This window comes from Melanostigma gelatinosum, assembly GCF_949748355.1.
Source record: "Melanostigma gelatinosum genome assembly, chromosome: 9".
NCBI classification, from domain to species: Eukaryota; Metazoa; Chordata; class Actinopteri; order Perciformes; family Zoarcidae; genus Melanostigma; species Melanostigma gelatinosum.
Window position 1 is genome coordinate 13889194 of NC_136642.1, and position 22112 is coordinate 13911305.

At 43.3% G+C, this 22112-nt stretch overlaps 2 protein-coding genes across 9 annotated transcripts in view; one reads left to right on the forward strand and one right to left on the reverse strand.

The window, feature by feature from the left end:
- Window positions 1–15736, reverse strand: part of LOC306782816 (uncharacterized protein) — a 28992-nt gene extending 13256 nt beyond the window's left edge. For 5 of the 8 annotated variants that reach the window (XM_079276282.1, XM_079276277.1, XM_079276279.1 and 2 more), the window contains exons 1-12: window positions 12113–12174; window positions 5102–6333; window positions 4016–4300; window positions 3807–3911; window positions 3550–3668; window positions 3000–3218; window positions 2691–2778; window positions 2158–2310; window positions 1754–1851; window positions 1204–1376; window positions 1004–1120; window positions 72–323 (exon numbers count right to left, since the gene is read on the reverse strand). In XM_079276282.1, the coding sequence (XP_079132408.1) occupies window positions 72–323; window positions 1004–1120; window positions 1204–1376; window positions 1754–1851; window positions 2158–2310; window positions 2691–2778; window positions 3000–3218; window positions 3550–3668; window positions 3807–3911; window positions 4016–4300; window positions 5102–6325 (2833 nt within the window). In that variant the 5' untranslated portion in view covers window positions 6326–6333; window positions 12113–12174. Of the gene's footprint in view, window positions 1–71; window positions 324–1003; window positions 1121–1203; window positions 1377–1753; window positions 1852–2157; window positions 2311–2690; window positions 2779–2999; window positions 3219–3549; window positions 3669–3806; window positions 3912–4015; window positions 4301–5101; window positions 6334–12112; window positions 12175–15654 lie in introns of those variants that run through there. The other 3 variants (XM_079276276.1, XM_079276278.1, XM_079276280.1) reach the window with 3 other exon arrangements.
- Window positions 15737–19048: 3312 nt separating this feature from the next.
- On the forward strand, window positions 19049–21969 carry LOC306782134 (potassium channel subfamily K member 5-like). The gene is made up of 5 exons (XM_079275329.1): window positions 19049–19289; window positions 19784–19895; window positions 20515–20681; window positions 20798–20966; window positions 21075–21969. The coding sequence occupies exons 1-5, from the start codon at window positions 19104–19106 to the stop codon at window positions 21776–21778; spliced, it is 1338 nt and encodes a 445-aa protein (XP_079131455.1). The 5' UTR covers window positions 19049–19103; the 3' UTR covers window positions 21779–21969.
- Window positions 21970–22112: the final 143 nt, after the last annotated feature.

Genomic DNA, 22112 nt, shown 5'->3' on the forward strand with positions numbered 1-22112 from the left:
TCAGTGAAAGATTAAGATTCCTTTTAGCAAACTGCCAAATGACCATTATCAGGCATTGAAAGTGCAAATACCTGGCTGGTTCACAAAATCAAAAGGTGCAACAAAGGGAAAAGGAGGATGCCGATGGAGCAGTGCAGACCACTCGTCCTCCTTTCTCCTCTGCTGTTGCTCATCAGATGGCAGCTCCTGCCACGGCTGACTGACCGTTTGGGTGACGGTTTGAGAGCCAGTCTGCCCGGTCTCATTGTCCTGTACTGTGACTGCGTAAACAGACTGCACTTCCTCCCAGGACTCAATGAAAGTCTGCCCAGAGTCCCCTGTGGCTGTGAAGAGACGACGAGGAGATGGCAGTTATGTAACGCTTCTGCTGGAGCGATGACGGCCACTGTGAATGCTTCATAGTGCTTCAAGCACGTTTCTGACCAAGCCAGATGCCAAAGCATTTGTGAGTCCAGTAAGCTGCGGTTAGAACAAAGCCGAATAAAAGATGCCTCTCATCCTTTACAACACGAGCAGATGAAGAGGGAAAACCTGTAAAGTAACCACTGGAGCAGTGACGAGTGAGTCGGCCAGTTAGGATGTTGAACATAAAAGGTACAAGCTGCAAGCAAATGAAAGCGATTGTGCAACGCACATCAAGCGGCAACTTCTGAAATTGCCCAAAAAAAATGAGGAACAGCAGCTTCAAGACTGGAAATGACCGCGTGTACTTAAGCGTGTGAGGAAACGCCTTATTTCCTTCAGAGTGACCATCGTCACCCCGGTGATAGAAGGTGGGTGACATTACCCACATGTCAGAGTACGGTCAGTGTTCTGACAAGTTAAACATCTGTGCTGCAGGTAACTGGCAATGTTTTCGTAACGACCACAGGCATAAAAGCAAATTAGCCAGAACGGACAAGCGTGTTAAATGATGCGATAAAGCCGACTGTAAGCGAGAATTTAAGAAATGCTGCAAAATATGTCAGAAAGCGATGCTGCGGCTCCACACAGTTCCTGGTACCTGGGAATTCAGGAAGAGACCGGGGTTTGTCAGATGACAGCATCAGCGACCAATCATCAACCTCACACCTGGTTGATGCCGAGAGTTGTTGCAGGAACTGGAGAGTTTCATCTCCAGCTGCAAGAGCGAAACACGTCAGAGAGCAGCTTATGGAACCTGTCCTTTGATATTCCAACATGGGCTCACACTCCTGCACATACCTCCATCTAGGTTACGGGACAGCCTCTTGCTCGCAGAGCGTGTGAAGCGAGGGGCTGGACGGTCAATCAAGGAGCTGGCCTGGCGGGTCTGGGCCTGCGTACGCCCGCTGTACCGGAACTTAGAGCCCAAGACGAGGAAGCGACGCGATGAGGGGGGCTCCACTGTTGGAACTCTGCGGGAAACAAAACGTTTGTTATGTTCTCATCCAGCCTACATTAAACACACTCAGATCTAGACCCACGTAACAGGAGTTCAAACATTACATCAATTCAAATTAAAGGATTTGGCAATCCCTAAAAGTTTTCATTGTTATGCAACAAGGTTAGCAACAACATCAACCTTTATCTCATGAAGTAGACAAAACCTTTGAGGTTTAATTCTAAGGCCAAGACTATAGGTATCCAGCTTTCCCTCTGTGGTCAAACTGCCAGGGAGCCAATATGAGGCTTAAGCTGCAGAGACCAGTTCACCAATTATCTAGAGGACAGGCAGAGCCGTAACATGACCTCCGTTGCTGGGCAGAGAAGTGTCATTCAGATGACTTGTTACCTGAAGAAGGTATGGTGTTCAACGCAAACTTTCCACAGCTTCTTCGATGCTTTGTAGTTTGGCAGTTTAAAGCCGATTGTGCTTTCATACTGTTCTTGCTGTAAGTGAAAAAACAAAAAGTCAAAGTGGAATACAATGACCGTATGTTGACATTATTCTGCCATGCAGTATGACAAACAGAGCTTCATAAAATGAACGTATTGTAAATCATGTCAATTCTAAAAGACAATCTCTTAAATTAGAAACCTTATTTATGAAATGTTTACTATAAGAATAGCTACAGAATAACCGAGAATCAAATATTGGTGGTTTTCATGAGGTAGAAAGAAGAACAATCTATTTACTGTACAAAATACACAAATATATTTAAAAAAACTGAATGGAAAATGTGAATTGAGATTTACCTCTGACGGCCTGATTTTGATGAAGAAGCTGCTGCGTTTGTAAGAGATCTTCAGCACCTTTGGCCAAGGGAAGCGGTTGATCCTCAGCTTGTCCCTGTAGACCATCAGACCACCAGAGCAAACCCCCAGTGTGATGTCCACACCGTCAAGATCCTGCATGCGTAGAAACAGGATGAAAGGTTATGATATTGCATCACTGCATGCCATCGCCATCACCATCACCATCACCCTGCACTTCCAGCGACCAGTCACTGGGAGGCAGACTTCCTCACACCACAGAGGACAGGGAGTTGAGGTCACCCGAGTTTGAAACGACATTAATCTCTCCTATTTTTTTCTGAAAGGGGGCTGACATCAATTCTGTAATTAAAATCTGGATGCAACTGATGTAATAAAAGCATGCTGTGGTAAAATGACACAGAGGGAGTCGGTAAATACTGGAACATTAGAATTCCCATGAACACCATGCGCCATCAGTTTACCCACACAACACTAATCTAAACCGGTAACAAAACTCAAATCAAAAAACCTACCTTGGCTCGGTGCAGGTCAACTCCATACATGGCAAGTTTCTTGGCGTTTTCCAGAAACATAATGTCTGCCTGGGCTGGATTCATTGACCTAGAAAAAACACAGAGATGAAAAGGGTCTTTTCCAATAAAAGTTCTATTGTCATCGTTATTCTAAGGACCTGTCAAATCATCCAGTTATATAAGCGCTGAAGATGCAGAGATCCTTCACAGTTCGGGTCTGATGAATTGTGCTTTCTCAAACTTAAAGAGAACTTCTGTCAAAACATCACTCTGTAGCTACGATCGATGCCCATCCCCCCCTTTGATTACCTGTACGTGCGGTGCAGCTCCATCACCTTTTCCTCCAGCTCTTTGCTCTGTCCCGGGGCCAGGCTCAGATCCTTAACATAATCTGGCCCGTGGACCTCTGGGTCGTACTCTCCGAGCTCCGACTGGGCTGTGTAGGAGCCCAGCAGGGACAGTGTGACAAAGGAACAGGGAAGGACGCCTTGCATAATGTCCTTCCTCAGCTGAAGGCACAGAAAGTACCTAAAGAAGATGTGAAAGAAGAAAAATAAGCTCACTTATGGAGATGTTTTCATGATAAAAGACTCTGCTGTGGTGACATACATGCTTGAGAGTTAGAGGAGACGGTGGAAACCGCTCTCATGTATATATTCTATATGAAGCCAATTCCAACAGGCGCTTAGCTTAGCATAAACACTGGACGCAGATGGAAACGGCTAGCCTGGCTCTGACCAAGGTGTTAAAATGTGCCAACCAGCACCTCCAAAGCTCACTTAATAACATGTTGTGTCTCAAGAGAATAAGCAGATTTCCCAAAATGAGGAACTATTCCTTGAACACTGGAGACATTCACCTGGTGAGGTCTTCGGTAAGCTGTGCTGGATCCGGAGGGTAGAACTTCACGCTGAACGCAAACTCATACACAGCACCTGAGACCTGTTTCCTGATCTCTTTGGTGGATTCAAACCATGTCTGCAGACATTTGGGGGGGGGGGGGGGGGGGGGGAATTAAATGAACAACTGCTCACAGCCATTTCAAGTGTCATGTAAAATATGTCGTTTTGCTGTAGCAGAGCGACTAAAACTACAGGAGGGGGAAAAGCGGCCTACCTTGCTGGCTGTGGTTTCGCAGGTAGAGAGGCCAAAGTAATCTCTCTCCAGCAGGTTGACGTGGTCGCACACCTTTGTGAGAAGGTCTTGGACTTTAGCATGTTTCTACATGAGAGAGAAAAGCAGACAGAGGGAGAGGGACACTCTTCAGTCTTCATAACCAACACTCAAACTCAAGACAACGTGCTGTAACGTGTGAGGTCTCTTACATCAAGCTCACACTCAAACTGAGTGTCGTCCAGTAAGGTGACTTTGCACTGCATGGTTTTCGGACGTTTTGGGCCTTTAGCCTCTTCTGACTTCTTCTCCGTCTTCTTTTCTTTCACAGGCTTCTCCTTCTTCGCCTCCTCCTTCACCTCCTCCTCCTTTGCCTCCTCCTTTGTCTTCTCTTCTCCTTTGGCTTCTTTCTCCTGTTCGGCTGCTTCTTCCTCCTCCTTCACTTCTTCAGGCTCCATTTTTATCGCAGCTTCTTCCTTTTGTTCCGCCGGAGCCTGCTGATGAAAGTCAAAACAAGACATTTGCAAAGTGTGTAAGATACAGATGAACAGAACGTGGGAGGACTCCATGTTTTATTTTTATTTATTATGATAGGGCTATACTTAATATGACTACAGATTTTAGTAAACAGCTATTCTGCTGTAGCTGCTGCTTGTATATTTCACACCAGCATGGAACATTTTAGTTGCAGGCCAAGCTTTTCAGCTCAAATCAGCGTCGTTACTTTCACTGATCAAGCTGTCCAAATCATCAAATATTCATAAGAAAGAAAAAAAACATTCCTCGTTCCCCCACTACACTCCAATCTGCTGCATGGATTTGTAGACACGAGACAATGTTTTTTCTTAATTCGTACACACCGGTGATTAAAAGGAAAACTTTGACATTTTGACAAATGCAGTTATTTTCTTTCTTGCCAAGAGTTAGATGAGAAGATCAATATCAGACCCGTCCTTTAAAGATGAAGCTACAACCAGCATCCGGTTAGGCTAGCATGAAAACGGTAGAAAGGTGGAAACAGCTCGGCTCCTGGCACCATTGCTTCATCTCCTTTGTTTAATCAGTACAAGTGTAAGAACGGCAGGGGGTGAATGAATGTGCATGACTAGTGTTTTGGCTTGGAGCAGCAGCCTCCTGTAATCTTGTTATCACGGTGCCAACCAGCAGGAAGTCACTACAGATATTGAGAGGAGGATTGTGTCGCCTCAGACGGGCTGTTTCTCCCCGTCTCCCCTCTTACATAAGAGTGGTAACAACCTTCTCCTCCAAGTCGTGTGTAATGTTTGTGTCACACTCACCTGTGTCTCAGCGCTGCTTGTGGAGTGCTGATCGGGGGCCTGTTCAGCTTCGGGCTCAGTTTTAAGCTCAGGCTCTGGAGCTGCAATCGGTGCTTTGACCTGCTCCTCCTTTGGGCCTTTTGCCTCCTTCTCCTCCTTTTTTCCTTTGTTCTTCCCCTTCTGTTTTTTCTTCCCTTTTTCCTCTTCCTTCTGTGGCTTTTCTTCTGTCTTTTCCTCCTCCTTCTCTTTCTTCTGCACCTCTTCTTTCACCTTGTCCTCCTCTTTCTTTTTAGCCTTCTCGTCTTTTGTCTTCTCCTCCTCCTTCTTCTTGGTCTTCTCTTCTTCTTTCTTCTTTGCTTTTTCGGCCTCTCTTGCCTTTTCTTCCTCTTTCTTCTTCGCTTTTTCTTCTTCTCTCTTCTTCACCCTTTCGTCTTCCTCTGCTTTCCTCTTTGCTTTTTCCTCTTCCTTCTTCTTTACCTTGTCCTCCTTTTCTTTTTTCTTCGTAACCTTCTCTTTACTCCCTTTCTTTCCGGCTTCTGCCTCCTTCTCTTTAACTTCGGCAGTCTCCTTCTGTTCTTCTTTTGTCTCCAATTTTTCCTCCTCCTTTTCTACAGTCTGTTGTGCTTTCTCCTCCTCCTTTTGCTCCCCTTTCTTTCCCTCTTCCTTTTTCTCCTCGTCGTGTTTCACTTTCTCCTCCTCCTCCTTTTTCTCCACTTTCTTCTTGGCTTCTTTCTTTTTACTGCCCCTCTTCTCAACCTTTTCTTCTTGTTTCTCTTTCTTCTCCTTTTGCTCCTTCTGTTCTTTTTCTTCCTCCTTTTTCACTTCTTTCACCTCAGATTGTTCCTCCTCTGCTTTAGCCTCCTTCTCTTCACTTTTCACATCCTCCTTCTTCTCCTCTTCTGACGTGTCAGCTTTTTCCTCTTTGTCCAACTTATCCTCCGCGGCTTTCTCTGCCTCAAACCCTTCTCCCTCGGAGCACTGCGAGCGGCGTTTGAGGAAGGAGGAGAAGAGGCGAGACAGGCCTTTGCCAGCAGAGGTCCGGGTACGAGGCTTCAGCTGCTCCTCCTCGGGGGAGGTGGCGACGTCAGCGGGCCCAGGCTCCGACGCCTGCTCCTGGGCCTTCTTGCTAGACTGCTCCCCGTCCGGTTCGGACGCTGGCTTCTCCTTGTTCTCTGGTTCGGCGCCGCCGGCCTTCGGCTTACCCTCGGTGTCGGCCTCGCTCACTGCACTTGCCTCTGTTGTCATGGTAGCCACTGGGAAGGAGAACAGAAGAGAGTCGAGGATGGAGAAAAAGGTCACGATGCTGTACAGTGTGCGACACAGCCGGACTATACTTGGAACACAACAAACAAGATTAGGAGCGGTGGACTGTCCATCAGCCCGTGTTTACTAGGAAACACTTCACTTTGCTGTGAATGGCAAATGTAATACACGGATTGTTCTATACTGGTACAAGAAGTATAGAGCAATGTGACCTCACTAATGTTCATGTCCGAGGACTATGATAAACAACTAGAGCTGAAACAATTAGTGAATTCATTTTTTAGTTGACTCATTTTCAAGCAAAACATTTACATTTTTAAATGCGTAGTTGATTCTGTTTATATTATTGTTTAAGTGAATAACTTTTAGTTTTAGGATCTTGTTGTTTGACAAACTGTGATGGTCACGATGTGACATTTTATAGGTTGAACAATTAATCGATTAATTATGATATATATGCGGATGATGCAAAAGAAAAAGAAAATCTTCTATCTTGCAAATAAGTTGATCTGTATGCATGCTTCATAATTCTCACTTACAGCTGATCATGAGCAAATTGTACAATGAGTAACTTGGATTGCTGCTATAAGTTGTTAGTGGCATTAAAGAGATTAATTCCATAAAACAGGAAGCCAACTGCCGCCCACAGATTAACTCAAACAAACACACACACACACACACACACACACACATCACTTCAGCACACAATAGCCCTCCTTGTTGAAGAGCATGTCTGTGTCTACACAGAGTTCTGAGGGCGAGCGTCACAACGCTGCCCATCGCAGACTCATTAAATCTCACTGACACAAAGGAGGCATTCTGCTCTGGAGCTTCATATTAGCACCGCCTGGATCGTCCTCGGCAAGCAGGCCCGGCTCTTCACCTCACACGCCCGTCCTGCACAGGTCATCTGAGGCACTAGGACGAGGCGATGTGACCATTTACACCACGATATGATGTAAAAACTGTCAATAAATGATTTCAAACTCGTATTTCTTGATGAATTAGGAAGTGGGTAGTGTTGCAAACTAACGGCCCGGACTGCTTTATCAGTATCGGACTCAGAAATACTGTAGACCGAAGTCCATATGTTACCGTATGTACAGTAGTTATGGCTGACCCCAAGACCGCTGTCAATATGTGACAATTCAAGCATATTTGCCTAAATTAGCTATTATATAATGATGTGACTCACAGTCACGAGAGCTGCAAAGATTAGTTGATTGACTGAAAATAATTCGCAACAATTTTGCTGATTAATTAATTGTCCTTTTTCATGCAGAAATATAAAAAAATAAGCTCATTTTTTAAAGGCATCTCAATTATCTGTTTCAGTGACTATGGATTGAACATCTTTGAGTTTGGCTGTTAGTCAGACAAACTGTAAAACTAAGAAACTGGGCGGGACATTATTCATAATTATCTCACATTTTATAGACTAAATAATGTATTGATTAATCAAGAATATAATCAGCTGAATAATCCATTTATGACAGTAATCGTTAGCGTCGGTCCCCGAACAGTCACACAGTCCCAGAGCCTTGGAGTTCCATCAACATGACTTTGATTCCCTAGTTTGGCAGCGAGAGGAGAGATCTGGTTTAGAAACTTCTAACCAGCTGATTAAATCACACAAACTACTGCAATACACTGCAGGTATTACGCAATCCCACTACACCTTCTCCTAAGATATATCAGTTACTGTCGATCACATTGTTCGTCTTTGACGATTGATTCGCATCCTGTCTGTACTCGGCATTGTCTAAGTGATGACAAATGTGTTTGTCTCTTCTATATGGAGTTCAACTCAAGTCCCACTCCACCTTGTATAGAGTGGGGGAGGGGGGGGATGCTAGACAGACAGGCCAATCTTCCAGATGTACAGCGCCGTCCCAAAGGGTGCAGCCTGGCCCTCTCTATAGCATACACATCCCAGTGGCACTGCAGGACAGCAGGAGGGGAGGAGGGGGTACGCACACAGACCAAATCCTCTTTAGCCCTCCCTTTGTTTGTGTCCAGTGACCAATAACTGTGCTGCACACTATAACTAATCCTGCCTACCCTTCCCCCCATAGGCCTATTCCCTAGGTCACTACACACACACACACACACACACACACACACCGGTATGCATCAATGCTTCCGGGCTCCTCTGGGTCTTTTAATGCTCCGTCATCTCAATTGTGATTGTCAGAACACAGACATGCTTCTAATGGGCCAGCTGAGCTCGTGTCTGCTGCCTCCTCTACTTTGTGCTGCCTGTCTAACATCTCTGCTATCAGCCAGCTGAGCAGGACTAACCCGCACCGTGACCCACACCACAGGACCCCCAAAAACAAAAGCAGCATCAATCTCTCATAATATGATGCACGGTTCTTTTTCTGGTTTGGAGGTAATTAGATGAAATATTGCTGTACTGCAATAAAAATACATTAAAAAAAGTCTGCCCTCAATCCTATATAATTAGTGTCTCCAATGAGCTAAATTATAGATGAAGTAGACCACCCTCAAGCAAAGAGCTGCTGGATCAGGCGCTGACGCCACGGCTGGAGTTGAATTTGGATTTGATTTACAGTTTCTGTGAATTGCAACAGAATTGAATGTTCCCACAGGAAGACCATCTGAAATTAGATAAGACTCGGTGAATTGTACTCTCAGGAAAGGTCATGCCTGGCTTGATTTTAGGAGATCAAACTACTTAGCATTTTGTGACAATTAATTACCGTAGCTCACATGCTTTAAACTGTGTGAGCTCCAATTCATTAATAATCCTCATTAAAATTATGCAAACGTGCCAGCTCAGTGGCCTGCTACTAATGCCAAACCTCACTCTATTTGAAAATGAATCCAAGTCTTAAGTTTTTTTGGGAAATAAACAATTTCAGGAAGTTGTCTAGATACCAAAACCTTTTATATTATTTGCCCGTGAGGTTGCAGCGCTGCTGCTGTGTTTGCGTGTGATGAAATGAAACGAGAGGGCTGAACGCGGGAGAGCTTGCAGAGGAGGTATAGTGTATAAATAGCTACATGTGCTCAGGATGGAGGGACTCATTAGCCTTTAAAGATGAGCTATCTATTTCTGCTCCCAGTGTGCTGCACACAACACGCATTTGCACATTTGCACACATGTGTGGACGGCCGCTAATGCAAACGCCGCTAAGTCTTGGAGCCGGCAGAGGAAGATGTCATTTGTTTTGAGCGAATTCACCGAACACTAGGACAAAAATAAAGCATGTTCCCTGGGTACTGAGAGTAGGCTGAAGGAATTAGAAGGAGTTTAGAGTTAATCATCCTCCCCAAGTGACCAAGTGAGATTATCTCCATCTATCTACCTGCCTACAGTATCTATCTCACTCAGCAGCAATCTGTCTCCCTCCCTCTCCGTCTGTCTCTCAGGTCTGTCTCTCTGGGTGTGCGTGCATCTGTGTGTGAGATAAAGATATAGAGAGAGAGAGAGAGAGCGAGAGAAGCCTGGCAGAAGCACAGTCGCGATCAGCTGTGCTGATTCATGGTTTTATGAGGAGCCCCGCCTATCTGGTTGAAATTCAACAGAAATGAGCCGAAAGCCAAGATATCAGTCCTCTGGCCACATGGTGGCTTGTATTAACCTCTCTAAGTAAACACAGGCACACATGCCAAAATAAACGCCAACACGTGACTGGCTAAACTGTTTCTATGTGCAGTTCATGCACACAAGTCTGCCCAGCAACATCGTTATTGTAGTCTATGTACTTCTTATTAAACGATCCTAAGATGTAAAATAATACTGCTTTCAAGATTACGGGGAGGCGTATATAGAGTGACTCAAAACTGTGAAGAGCTGTAATCATACAATCTGTGACACTTTCCCTCTTTGTGTGTACATGCGTAATACCGTACACTCAACAAAAAGGCGTTTGTCTACAAAAGTGTATTTTAGTCAGGTCCTCTGTGTAAACCTATCTGGCTGATCGATACACACAGATGGTCTGTGAGCCCGGCGCTGTAACTTGAACCGACATGGGGAACGCGTGAAGGAGCTTCATTGATTTACTGCGGTTGACCTGAAAGCAATTCTGAATCCATCTCCAACATCAACTCAGCCAAAACCCATCAAAAGAACAGCACATATGTACATCAGTGCACATTATGAAAGAGGTGCTGCTTTTGATAATGGACACACACAACATCCAGATCCGAGTCTTCAAAGTAAGAGTCTTGAGTTAGAAGATAAAGGTGTACTGTACTGTGAACTCAATTTATTATATTTAAATTAAATATAATTTGATTTAAAGATTATCTGTGTAAATTATGCAACGCTTGTTTTTTTAAAAGATGTTTTTTTAAGCTAGGAAAACCCAGAGACTATCATTTATGAAGGTACGAGTAAACTAAACTGGGGTAATGCACACACAACAAAGTAGTAGTCTAACGGCACGAATGCGTCATAACTCCCAAAAGAGGATTAACACCAGCAGGCTCTTCTCGGGTCTCGGTGACCTCACTCTCACACAGCATAACCGAAAACATCCGTCGGCAGCTCTGCGTTCACAACACTGCTGAATCAGCAGTGTACAGGAGACCCCGAAGCAGCCGGGTCTCATCTCGGTCATTCCTTAACCTCCGTGTTAACTTCTGTTGCACTTGCCAGTCCTGATGCATTAACGTCTCCGTCTCGCCCTCATCCTCCCTACGTCATATCTGCAGCACTTCATAAAAGATTATCTGACTATATCTATATATAAATCCAGCAGTATCATCGATGGAGATGAGACTTATTGGATGAGTTTATCTTAAGTACATTGTGGCAAAGGAACAGACACACATTCACATATGCCGCCCTCCAGCAAAACATGGATATTTCTAACCCGTGCATCCCGCTTGGGGTAAAAGCCAGTCTTGTCAAGCGGAAAATTAAATCCAAAAAGCAATGCCTCTCATCTCTGAAACAGCATAAAAAACAACAACATCTCTGCAGATACATGCTTGGAAATATCTGTAACACACTTAACAGAGAGCAAGAACACCCCGACATGAAGTGCATCATGTGGAACAATAACTACTTCACATAAGAACGAGTTGGGGGATCAAATATGGCAATCAAGTCACCTTTAGTCATATTAAAAAAATACAAATGTAGGATTTGTTTCCCCCATACATCATATACTTTAATACTATATCATCATTGAATATTATCAACCTCTATACTTGTAAAGATGAGTCACAGATGATAAAATAAAATATATTCGTTTTCCCCCATTTAGTAATAATGTATCATCAGTTACCACGTTGTATTAGCCATTGCATTACTTATTATAATATTATATTATAACCGCGTCTTATTAAAAGACAATTTAGGAAAGTGTGAGTTTTCCTAAATTGTAAAAAGTGTGCGCTCTCTTATATCAGACTAATAACTTGCATGCTCATTCATTTTAACAAAAACAACTCGCGCGACGAAAACCCGTCGCTGCCTCCGCTGATACGGATCACTTGTGATTTATGGGCGCTACTGGGCTTAATTGTGCGATATATAGGAGATATAATTGTTATGTGCCTCAACAAATCATCGTGCAAGTATCGCTTGGCACTAAAGCAGAATACCACTTCAATTTCCAACTTTTTTTTATTTAATTAAACCGTACGAACAGTTGTTGGCTGCGTCGGGCCAACGTGCCGGGGCATTTAAACAATCTGTGCATGAAAATGGCGCCGAATAGTGCAACAACACAAATAAACACCAATTCATCCCCGACGCCCGAGGAACATACATCTTCATGTGAGGCTTACCTACTGCGGGATTAGCATCAATGTGGACGCAAACAGCTCGGAAGCAGACAAAATCCTGTATTCCTGCGCGTTCAGAGCAGAAACAATGTAGCGGAGCGACACATGCTTTGTTGTGCTGAAGGTGTCCGATGCTCGTAAAGGGGTGGAGTCTCCCTCCGAGGACTCCAGTTGACCAACTGAGCGCCGACCAGCATGCCTCACACCCGCATGTCGGGGTGGAGGAGATGGGCAGCAACTTTCATTATGATGCTGAGGAGCTCTGCACTAAATATAAGGCTTGCTTTATATATGTTGCTTTCTTCATATATGTTAAGATGCTGCAGCAATCTAACCTTTAAATAAAAAACAACAGTCATCCACAAGCGTTCAAATCTGCAGATAATGGACAGATTTATATTTGTGTCAGTACTTTTAGAATTAAGAAAAGGGGTTTTACATTGTCAAGTACATTCACAACTCATCGCTATGTCGGTACAACACATTATGCCTCGTCCCAAACAGGCATGGAGTGAGGCGGGCCAAGGAGTGCAATCATTAACACAGTGCAATGTCCAGAAGCATATTCCTCAGAGGCCTGCCCTCTTTTCAGGCACCAACGTGGTGCGTTCGTCTGCACAGCACGAGGGTGTCAGGACTACAACCCTGAGCCAGTTGGTAAGATATTAAAATAAGCAGTTACATTAATGTATTAGGAACTGGAAATATGTCCAACCGATCCACCCTCAACCATCTTATCTACAAATCCAAAAACAAACCAGCGACACACACACACACACACACCCGCTGGCATACACACCAGCAGTCTTTATGGACCCAGGCATGGTCCCCACCCATCTGCCTGACCCCATTACACAGAAGGGGGGGGGGGGGGGGGGAGTAAAGGGGTTCATTATTCTCACAGCTACACGGGGTAAGTCACCATCACCTTTGTGTCACAGAGGCAAGTTCGTGTGGCATGCACAGCAGTGTCACATGTGTTTTCTGGGCAATTTATTTGAAGGAAAAAGTCTTACCAGTACACAGATGATTCAGTACATCGTGTCATAAAGTCCAAAAAGAGGTATTAAGACGCAAGGGAGACACTAAACCACAGAAACAGAAGATGTCCCTCTTGCACAGTAACAGTCGGTTATCGTGTTCTTCAGACTTTGATCGCTGAACACAGAGATAACACATAAACAGCACAAAAACTGGCATGATCAAGTCAGACAGATAATAGAGGAAGCGCGAGGGAGAGGAACAAGAAGTGCATGAACTACTCCCGTAGCTTTCAGTTGCTTAGGAACCCCCCTGCCCTGCCCTGCGCCTATACTGCACGGAGCAGGTGTTGAGCTGGACCCAGGAGAGGGAGGAGAGACAGGACTGAGAGGGGAGGAGACGAGGAGACGAGGAGCAGCACTTACAGACCCACAGTCCCTTGAGACAGTGACAGACTGCAACCACAGACTCAGAGACGACCCGCTCGCACAGTAGACACACCCAAAAACACAGACGCACACTTTCTGTTTCCCCCGGTCGCTCTTTCTCGTTTGTTCAAAAACACAGGCAAAACACACGCACATGGAGCCACGGTGCAGTGCATTACTCCAGCTGAGTGCGTGGGGGTTATGTTTGTTTGGAACATCTTTTTCCCTCTCTTGCTCCATCACTCAGTGATTATATAATGTCCCATACCCCTTCCACCAAAACATCTCTCTTTGACTTCCAATGCTGCATCACACACACACACACACAAGCAACACGCCGCGTTACCTCCCGTATCGTGTGTAAAACAACTCGCGTAGCTTTGAATATGCTTTAAATATGAATTGTGAGTGCATGTGATGGAGGCATGGTTGCAGGGGGTTTTATTTGTTCCCCGGGAGCCAAGCTCTCGAGAGCACTAACGGGATTGATGGTAACAGCGCATCAATATTCATAGTGCACCATTACGTTATGAAGAATTCATGAACCAGGGTTCCATGTTTCTGCCAGCAGACATCCTTCTTGTCTTGGGCCAAGTTTGAATTCTCACCTTCGTGCACATCTTAGAAAATTTTAATTACACAGCGGGATGGTTCCTCAAAAAGGGGAAGAGTCGGGACATTATGTTTTAGATTCATAGCATCATGTGCTAGAACTTAATACAGAGAATATGTCAGGACTTTAGCAGCTAGTAAAACTGCCATAAACATTTGCATCCAGAGACAATGCTAAGCGATGAGCCAGATTGGAAATGAAATGCTTATATTATGCATGCACTTGGATGTCATCTGAGGTATCTTTAAAAGAAGCAGCTACGAGCCCTGGAGCTCACGGTACGTTGAACAGATTGTGGCAGACATTCTAGGCCACCTAAGTACATGCTGAATTGTGTTTGTGATCATCTGATGCTACTGTACATGGCTGCACTTTCTTAGTTTACACTGCCACCCGGTGGAGATGCAAATGAATGAACTCTCCATAAGCATGTGGCTGATTCGACTGAACAGTCAGTCTGACAGGTTTGCAGTAAAAACTGGCCAAATGTTAATTTCCCCCAAAGATATCTTCACATATTAAACATTGCACTGTAGTAATAAATACGATATCTCCTCTACACTGTATACAGTGCAATCTTGCTATAAATATGTGTACTTTAAGTTACATAATAAAAACACTGGTGAAATATCAAATAACTATTTCAACGTTAACTATTTGTTGCGAGGGAGAGGGAATCCCCGCCAATACTCCTCTACGTCAGCACAGAGGGGTAAGGTATGCTGGGAGCATGTGTTCGTGAGAGATAAAGACGTGTTTGTGTCCAGTTGACTCGGGGTCACACTGTCACACTACCCCTCCCAAAACTAGTTTGGTGTGGGCACCAGCAGGTTACCAGCAGCAGTTATGTTTGTTTGTTTTGTTTGCTCCTCTGTCTTTCTCTCTTTTTTTTGTTTGTCTCTGCCCTGTAAAGTGTCTTTGGGTATTTTGAAAAGTGCTACATAAAATTGATGGATAATTATTATTATTATTATAGTGTACGGTTATTTCAGTAACTAAAGCTCTTCACAATCTATTCTTCAGATCTGTTTGATGCCGAACGTTGAACAAGATGTCGTACATTTCTCTTTCAGATAATAAAGTGCAACCTTTTTCCACACAAATAAAGAAAGAATGGTGGTTAGAGATGCATTTTAACACGTAGAAGATACAGAGTCTTCACTCAGATCCCAGAGGTGCTAGGCATGTCAAATAGAAATCATGAATAATTCATATGTAATAGTCTCTATAAGGACTGATGACTTCATTGAATCGTTGCATAAATATAAATGAAATGCTTCTCCACAGCTGAGAGCAGGATTGCTTAAGTATAATTATACTATACTGCATTACCTTTAAATCATATTGTGGTACATTAAGGGGGGATTTGTTCATATACATATATATTAAGGTAAAATAATTGTTGCTGTGTCAGTGCAATACCCTCCAAATGAGCAATATTGATGAGCGAGACACCAGCTCAGATGTCTTTGTTACACCTCAATACTTTTTTCATACAACTTAAGTCAGTGATCGATACTCACATCAATGTAGAAGGTCATTGTAGATGGCAGGACAATCCCAGACCAGGTCAGAGAGAGGGGGAAAAGAGTGCGTCAATTCAATATTATACCTATTTTAAGTATGTGACATATAATAGAATGTTTACACAAATTAAATCAGAAAGATGGCAGCACATATAGTCAAGGAGATGTACAGTCCACTGCTGAACGTACGTGGTGAATACTGCACAAAACAACTACGAAAGTATCACATAGCTGATGGGCCTGAATCACAACATGAATAGCTATTTGAAAGTATAGCATATAGCCTAATGCTAGCATCCAGAAACAGTGTATGCAGCCAGGTTACAGTTGACCCAAATCAGTTGTTCAAGTATAAAATACTTCTGTTAACACTGGTTTTCCTCTAGATTTCTACATCTGTTATCAGCATAATAAACATACCAACACCATGCACCTACTTCCTCGAGGATAACCTACCTGTTTAGCTTGTGTTGTCTTGTTTATGATAATCAAGCTAGGTATCTTTGCTTTATAAAGTATCTGTCCCTAAGTCTCTGGGCTCGTGAGGGCAACCTCACAACAAACCTTTGGCAGACATGTCTGATAATTGCCAGCATACACTCGACAGACTACAAGTAGGCTAGGAGTCCTGTTTCTTATTTACAGGTAGGCTAACAGCACAGACATTTCTGACCTCGTCGTGCTGGACATAATCCCTCTAAATACGAGCAATGCACTCTAAACGAACTGCCGCCCGCCGCGTGCAGACGGGAAATGGAAAAAAAAACTTGCAGAAAAAGGTGTGCAAACGTAAACACAACAACAGCGTCATACCTGAGCGGACGGAGGTCTCTTCTGTTGAGTTTCCTCCACCTTTAGTTTGTTGCCATAATTCCCTACAGAACAAGATAGAAGCTCACCGGGCCAGGTCTCCACAGAGAGGCGGTGTCGCAGCTACAATGACGAAGCACTTAGTAGTGATGGGTGGAGATCAGAGGTGGGAGCCAATTACTTCAAAAAACAGGGTTGGGAAAGTGTCAGCATCAAAATACACCTAAAGTAGGCCACCAACAGTAAAAGTACTCATTATGCACAATAGACACATTGGGTTAGAGTCACTGATGCATGTTTATAATGTTGCAGCTGGTAAAGGTTGAGCAGATTCTAACTACGTCTTATACTACTGGGTAGTTTAATTAATCTATAGTAATACATCATCATTAATTAGTTCATGATATTTAGTATTAATAATCTGAATCCACAAAGTAACTGAACTGGGTGTAGAGAGTGGAGAGTGGCAGAAAATGGAATACCCAAAAGTACCTCAAAAAATGTACAGTACTTGAATACATGTTGGCCTACTAAGTTTACCACTGTGAAAGTCCTCATATTAGTCGTTACTTTAGAGTAATGATAGACTGGTAGTCTCTTGGGAAGCTAGATTCAACATTACTTAAACTTACATGCCATTGCATTTGTGTTTACCTTTAGAGGTGAATCAGGTGCAGTACATGTCCGGGAGCACAGTGCTTGTTATTGGATGAAGTAATCCAAACCGCCTCAACACAGATGTGTATGCACTTAAGAGGGAAGAGAATATCATTTTGGCACAAAGGGTTCCTTATCGAAATGTCACCTCAGTGCAAAACAGGTGCAGCTCTTCTGCTGTGTATTTTTGGCTGATTAGTTTCAGTATCCGTTTCTGGGCATCAGAGGAAAGTTTGGTCAGAGAGTAAGCGTTTGTTCAACAACTGCCTACTTTGTGCCAGTTCTACAGTGACCGGTCACAAGCAGTGTGATATCAGCAAAGTCACAGTCACTTCCCCTTTATCTGGAACTAAACTTTAGTGGTGTATCCACCCGGGGGCGCTGTTGTGTGCGTGTGCATGTATGGAGGTGGAGTTGCAGGTAGAGACTACTGTTATTATTTATTTTTAGGACACACTTTGCAACAGAGTATACATATTTACAGTCGCCAAGCAACAAAACATATGCTAATTACTATAAATAGGTACTGTAACAAGTAGCTCTTGAATACATATGAACCAAGGATTAACAATTGATACTGTGGTATTGATTGGTTCCTTCATGTTCCTGGGATGTCATGTAAGTAAAAAGTGACTAATCATTACTTCCATGTTAGAGTAACTAGTACAAAGGTACTATTTGTGTGCCCCCCTAAAATAAAGTGATAAAAAGATAATGTTCCACTCCTTGAGGGAGGGAGAAAGTGCAGGAGAAAGAATAGAGTAGAAGAGTCATTTAAATGGACAAGGTCATTTTGGGGGGGATAGCGTATATCAGACCCAAATTATTATTCCAAGAGGAGTGTTTTTTTTTATACATGTTAAAACATGTGTTGAAGGGATCATTTAAAAATGCATTGTAAAATGCATGGTGGCCTTACCATAGCTTTCCACCTGTGTGTCCCCTCAAGTATAAAGTAATGTATCAAGTATGCGAGGTCGACACACTACTCATTGCAGTGTGAATTCCCAAAAGGCGAAGCACACTTACTTGCTACAGCCGAAACATCTGTCAACATCTGTGTTACTTAAAATCCAGTGGCCAGTGTTGGCACTGCCCACGTAAGTTATCCAAATATATCTGTACTTAAAGGTGTATTCCATCGCACTAGTAGGGCACCTGCATAACGTTGGAGGACTCACATATGACCCAAGATGTTCTTGGTCCCGGCATAGGCCAAGCTCCTACACTTCCCACAGGCAATTCAATAGTGTCTTTCTTTCTTTCGTTGGGGTAGGTGGATGGATAGATGGATAGATGGATAGATACATAGTAACAGTATACTTCCATTCAACTTTCACAAGCATTATCATTCTCACACTGAGGAAAACACCTCTCATCCATTATCGTGTTGAGCAGCCCTGATCCACCCAGTGTGCTTAACTTCACACACTTTGCGTCAACCTTCTGGATGAAGATAAGAGCAACTGTCACCACACGCCAGTTCATTCTGGTGAATGCATAGCTCGACACAAGTGTGTGGCTACTGAAAACATGTTGCCCCCTGGCGCATGGCTCTATAATTGTTGCATGCAGGTATTCTACGATGATAAAAGAAAGAAGAGAGATAAATGGATATGTATACTGTATGTTCATATATAGACCTGCTCATATGACAATTTTGCATCCACAGAGACCATTTAATGTCATCTGCACGAGCGTTTTGAAACCACAGAGGCTGTTTATATAGTTGTATCAGATTCTAAATGTCTCCACGGGTTTTTATCATATAGGATGTTGTTATTATTATTATTTATAACACAGCGCGTATAGTAAAATGTTCTATCTGAACAATGGAGCTGAGTTTGTATCAGTCCCCATAGAGCGCAGCGCGTCAACCCCATTGTTTACCAGGAAGAAAGCAGCACAGGGAGGATAACTACACCTCTGTAGTCATACAAGCTTCTCGGCGACGGACAGACTGAAGTTATGACTTTAATATGGCGGATAAAGGTCCTTTTTTAACTTCATGTATTATTTTCTACCTATCGATCGGAGCCGCAATATTCCAAATTCTCGAAGAGCCCTACTGGAAATCATCCAGAGACGAATATATCCGACAAAAGGAAAGGATTTTGGAGAAACATGCCTGCCTAACAGAGGAAGGTCTGGGTGAGATTTTGGAGGTAGGAATCTAGTTTTTGATTATGGCAGACACAACTAAATCCCACGGCTGTTAGAAACATCAACATACAACTTACATCAACTTTCTGTGAGTAACTTTGCGGTGATTGACCAACAAAGAGCTCCCAATAACTCCCACAAGTTATTTAATGGGTGAAAGGGAAGCTCGTCGCCCTACGTGTCAGGACAACACAGAACCGGTTTTTCCTGATTGAGAACCACATTCTGATACAAGCGAATTATCCAACAATAAAACGATTCAAATGCTTTCAGTGTTGAGTGTTCGTGTTCGCTACATCGCATAAATAGTTGCGAGCAGTCGTGAGTTAAACTTGGTGGCATGGTGGTGAGCGTGAACGAGCATGTCTCCTTACGCCGCAAGTATTTGCTTGTCTGGGAAAGGTGTGTCCGCGTACTATGGCTGGATAAGTTGTGCTGATCATTTTTGAATCAACGTTTTCGACAGCTTCGTAATTGGCGTCGTTTACTCTCCCAGATAGTGTCAGATGCTGTCGGCCGAGGTGTGCCCATCACCGGAGACACGCACCGTAACTCGTGGGACTGGGCCAACTCTGTCATCTTTGCCAGCACCATTGTCACCACCATAGGTTTGTATGACATCTACAATGTTTGACATTTAATTCACAAGTTATTTATTGACTTACTTTTGTTTATCTGTGAGAGATTACTATTGTTGCCATTTCATGAATGGATGAAGCAAAGACGAAAATGCAGGAAAAAGCTCAATACTTTATAAGATGAATACTTTATGAATGCTTTATAAGTTGATCACGAGGAACAAAAACAAAACTTTAGTTTTTGTCTTGAAATCATCTTGAAACTCATGGCCCTGATTAATTAATGAATTACTAAAATCTGGCTTACAGTGTTTGTTTTTTTAAAGAAGAAAGAGAGAAGCCATTGTAAATGAATGGCTTTGTCAATTAATTATTTGCAAATGATCAAACAAATAGATCTTCCTGCAAAATGAATAACTACGCAAGCTAAAAGGACAAAGCATCTAATACTAGAGGATGATATCGAATAGCCAGATTTTTTTCAACCTGGCAACCAAAATACTATCCATATTACTTTATTTCCCATAAAGGATAGATACATTACTTACTAACAATTAATAAAGTCAAAACTTACACAGTATGAACCTTTACAAAATATGACTGATATCTCTCAGAGTTGTGCCTTAATATTTCCTCTTGTAATCTACAGGTTATGGTAATGTTGCTCCCAAGACTAAAGGCGGTCGTGTGTTCTGCATCCTGTATGGTCTGTGTGGGATCCCCCTGTGTCTGGTGTGGATAAGCACCTTGGGCTCATTCTTTGGAGACCGTACCAAGCGTCTGTCCCAGGTTCTGATCCGTAAAGGCGTTTCAGTGGTAAGAATCTGACTGAAAGCTGGAATTAGTATTTGTCTGAATACTGTATTGAAAGGCAGCTCCCATCAAGTTATTTTAACATATTGTTGTTGTGTTTCCTTTCTCCGTCCTGTCAGAAAACGGTCCAGTTCACCTGTACAGCCTTGTTCCTGTTATGGGGGCTGTTGGTGCACCTGGTGATCCCTCCATTTGTTTTCATGTCTGTGGAAGGATGGAGCTACCTGGATGGCCTTTACTTCTCTTTCATCACACTCACAACAGTTGGTTTTGGAGATTATGTGGCAGGTAGGTTTTATTTCAGAGAGTTCGTGTATCCTCTGAGGTTATTTGGGAGTCTGTTGCGTTAAGTTCTTTGTTATAAAAGTCACCCAAGTGCATCGACTCTCGTTTCAGGTGTAAATCCAAACACGGATTACCCCAGACTGTACAGGGTGTTTGCAGAGTTGTGGATCTACATGGGCCTGGCCTGGCTTTCTCTGTTCTTCAGCTGGAACGTCCACATGGTTGTGACAGCTCACAAGGTGCTAAAGAAAAGAAGACACAGGCACAGACGCCTCTACGAGGAACCCGAGCCTGTAGAGGAGAAGCACAAGCCAGACGGCAGGCCTTCCGTTATCGACATCTTCAACTTCCTCTCAGACGAGGAGGAAGACTACAGCACTGTCATCAAGGAGATTGGAGCGAACACAATAAAGCCTGCAGCCAACATAAACCGCTCTAAGAGCTGCAGTGACATCCTGACCACCAACATCCAGACCCTGGATCACTCGCCTCGGCACAGACGCATGGTCAGCATCAGTGAAGTGTTCGTAAATGCAGAGCCTGTCGTGGACGAAGGCGAACATGAGTTCCGTCCTATAATACAAGAAAGCAACGAAGACCCGGAATCGGCAGAATGTGCAAGGACGAATGATGAGGAGAACAAGGAGAGTTGTTCACTTGATTCAGAAACTCATGGTATCATTTTCACTGTATCAAAAGTAACAGATGCCACGGAAGAGGAAAGTGTACAGGATCCTGGCGGTGGAGGGTCTCGGTTTACGATATCCAAGGTAGCAGAGAACAATTTGTTCATGGTTAAAGATGAAAAGGGATAAAATATCCTTTTCTAAAACTTCCAATACCTTTACCAAATTGTGGAAATAGTCACCGGTGTCGTGTGAAATAGTTTTATATGAAAATATTATGGATACTGTTATGAGTGTTGAAAACAAACATTTTGTGAAAATGATACTAAATAAATATTCAACAGTTTCCTGCTTTACAATGACACACACACACACAATGAGTCAGTGTCTGGAGTGGGTCAAATATTCCTCTTCTGCAATTGAGGAATCAAGATTTTATTATTTCCATCCCATATCAATGCAAATCATATTTACATTTCTATTCTTTAACAGTTGTGAGTACACAGAATTGTAAGAAATTTGA